Source organism: Epithele typhae (assembly GCF_022376455.1).
Source record: "Epithele typhae strain CBS 203.58 chromosome Unknown BXZ73scaffold_745, whole genome shotgun sequence".
NCBI lineage: Eukaryota > Fungi > Basidiomycota > Agaricomycetes > Polyporales > Epitheliaceae > Epithele > Epithele typhae.
In genome coordinates this window covers 122-3,350 of record NW_025954936.1, presented here as the reverse complement: position 1 = coordinate 3,350, position 3,229 = coordinate 122, and the positions used below count along the sequence as shown (strand labels likewise).

Sequence of the window (3,229 nt, the reverse complement as noted above, 5' to 3'; positions counted from 1 at the left end):
AACATGGATACTATGGATCATTATTCGTCTGAACTACAAATAATGATAGTGCCCTCTGACATACTACAGTGTACTACAGAGCCCTGTCCTGCGTGCACCCATTTTGCTGATGCACCTCTCCGTGTCCCATGATTCCCTTTCGAACATTCTGTATTCCGAAGGCTGAACTCACACCCGGAAGCCAGCGCTTAACGACCGCAATCTTGGTGATACTTATGGGGGCAAGAAGATCGACGGACCGAATGGAACGGCGCGCGGAGCCGAGCAGAGCTCTTGGGCCGAGCTCCAGATGTCATCGTTAAAGGCGCGGCCGCCTTCGTCGCGCGTGTCTGCCGTCGCGCGGAGGTCAGCGCTCAGCGCGATGCACACCGGGCGGTGAGTTCCAGTGCGCGAGGCCTCGTTTCAGACCACACTTTTTGTTTATGGTCAATGAATGAAATATATTTGTTAGGAACCTACTACAGCCCCGCAACAATGGGGAGGCAGAGAGGAGGGCGACGATGCACCAGAGGAGGCGCCTGAGGGCGACGTGCACAGTGCGCGCAGGCGGGTGACGCGGATGTGGGTGATGCGGAGGGAACAGAGGAGGGCGATGCAGGTGGTGGGCAGCGCAGAGATGGGCAAGGCAGAGGTGGGAAACACGAAAGAAGAGGCCGCGAAGGAGGAGAAGGGCGACGCGGGCGGAGGCGGAGGCGGTGGAGGGCGACACGGAGGGCTCGCGGGAGCTACAGTGGTGATTCGCCAGGTGCATCCGTTGTGACAGCCTACCAGCAGGTGCGGATGTATCTGGTGCCGGCCGGCCCGGTCGCGCTCGACACCGCCTTCCCCAAGCGCGCTCGCGCACCGACGCTGTCCCGAGATGTCCGGACACCAGCGTCTCAGGCGCTGCCACCTGAGCTCGCTGTCTCCGACAGTGAGCTTGCCTCCCTCTTTTTTTCACACCACATCTTGCATATGATTAGTGATAAAAATATATTTGTTAGTAAGCTACTACATAGGTGCGCTAGTATGTAATACCACGCCCCGCGACAACGCGGAGGCAGAGGCAGGGATGAGACAGAGGGTTGGGACAAGGCGGAGGAGGAGGAGGGCGACGTGGACGATGTGAATGCGGGAGACGCGGAGGCGGGCGACACAAAGGCAAGCGAGGCGGAGGTGAGGGACGTGAAGGCGACGGGGAGGGCTCGCGGGGGGACGTGGAGGGCCCGGACGAGGCGGAGCAGGTGGTGGGCGACGCGGGCGGGGGTGCGAGATGCGAGGAGGGAGGAGGCGCAGAGCAGCGAGGGCGGGCGATGAGAGCGGAGAAGGGCCGCGCGGGCGGAGGAGGTGCGTGGAGGAGGGTGACGCGGAGGGCTCGCGGGAGGAGGCGGAGGCAGAGGAGGGCAGCACGCGCGGAGGAGTGCGAGGAAGAGGTGAGCGAGGCGGGCAGAGGCGGGCCATGAGGTGGGCAGCGCGCGCGGAAGCGAACGATGCGGAGGCAGACGAGGCGGAGGAGGTGGGCAACGCGGAGGGGGGGGACACGGACGAGGACGAGGACGAGGACGGAGACGGAGGCGGGGGGCCGGGACGAAGCGGAGGAGGGGGAGTCTAGCGACGTGCGTAGATGTGGGCGGCGGGAGGTGGCACGGACGCGGACGCGGGCGACATGGAGGAGGTTGATGACGCGCAGGTGGGCGACGCGCGTGGAGGAGGTGGGCCGCGTGGAGGCGGGCGAGACGCAGCAGGACGAGGAGGAGGAGGGCGACATGGAGGTGAGGGAGGCGGAGGAGGGTGTGTGGGCGCAGGCAGGTTTGCAGGTGCAGGCGGGCAGCGCGAAGGCGGGCGGAAAGCAGCGCGGGGGTGGGCAACGGGGAGGAAGGCAGTGGTGAGGTGGACGCGGGGGTCAAGGCCGGCGGCAGGCCGGATGGGCGAAGCTGGAGAGGAGGGGTGGGCATTGGGAGTGCAGGAGAGCGGAGTGGGGGACTCACCAAAATGAGGGCCGCGGTACGTCGCCGCGGCCCCCTAATTCTAATTTCCATGCTGAGGACGTCCGGATGGACATCCTCGTGCGGTGTGGATGCAGTCGGCAAGGTGGGCGAAGGACGGCATGGAGGTCGAGGTTGAGGTCGAGGGAGGAGGAGGGGGGCGGGGTTGAACGGTGTCACCAGGTGACAGCGGAGTCCAATAGCAGACGAAGGACGACTGTATAGTCGCTATCGTCTGCCTGGACGGTGGTGGGGGCGGAGCAGGAGGAGGAAGAGGAGGCGGGGTAGGGGAGGAGGAGAGCAAGGACGGCGGGAGGGACGCGTGGTGTGCATCACAGCCACGCGTCGATGCGCGCCACGCGTCCTTGCCGCCCAACGAGGCGCGCCTCCACGGGCGCGCATCACGGATCGCCAGATCCGTCCAGATGCATCCGTAGCTGCCGATAGGCTATCGCAACGGATGCACCAGGGAAATCACCTGTGCTCGCGGGAGGAGGCCTAGGCGGAGGGGAAGGACTAGAAGGAGGTGGGCGACACGGGCGGAGGCGGTCGATGCAGTGGGCGCAGAGGCCGCGCGGAAGGCCCGCCGGATGAGGCAGAATAGCCGGAGGGTGACGCACGCGGAGGGAGGCGCGGGACACTGAGGGAGACGATGCGGAGGGCGGCACGGACGCGGAGGAGCGCGACATGGAGAAGCGCGACACGGAGGAGCCGACAAGGAGGAGCGTGGGCGACGCGGGCGCGGAGGACGCGGATATGGAGGACGCGGGTGTAAAGGAGGACGCGGGTGCGGAGCAGCTAAAGGGCGACGCGGCGAGGCAGAGGCGGGCAGGCGCGAATTCAGGAGGCGGGCGAGGGGGGGGCGGGCGCGGAGGAGGGAGTCGAGGCAGGGTGGTATACAGGTCGGATGGGTGAGGCAGGAAGGGAGGGGAAGAGGTCGGAGCGGATCTCTCAAAAAAGGGCCGCGGCACATCGCAGTCAGACGACCTGGGAGTACCACAAAAATCATAACCAGACAGGGAATCGATCTCAGAAGGGAGCTCACAACAGCAAGAGACAACCCTCGCAGTAACAACTAGACTACATTGACCTGTCTGCAGGCATTTAGTGATAATCTATGTAGAGAGGATGGGTTCAGTAATGATCGGAAGCCATTGCCGCCGCCACATCGTGCGCCACATCTCTTTTCTTTCACCTCATCCTCCTTCCTTTCGGCTACCTTACGGGTGTGAGTTCTAATTTCCTGTATTCCTCGACGCTTCGCA

The 3,229-nt window shown here is 64.4% G+C and overlaps 1 protein-coding gene across 1 annotated transcript; it reads left to right on the top strand.

The window, feature by feature from the left end:
- Positions 1 to 229: 229 nt before the first annotated feature.
- On the top strand, positions 230 to 2,879 carry BXZ73DRAFT_86031 (uncharacterized protein; the record flags this gene model as incomplete). The annotated part of the gene is made up of 8 exons (XM_048024053.1): positions 230 to 375; positions 452 to 745; positions 775 to 913; positions 984 to 998; positions 1,040 to 1,226; positions 1,670 to 1,770; positions 1,811 to 1,983; positions 2,595 to 2,879. Coding segments are annotated over 8 exons (1,340 nt in total), but the record flags the coding sequence as incomplete, so codon positions are not given.
- Between the last annotated feature and the right edge of the window lie 350 nt (positions 2,880 to 3,229).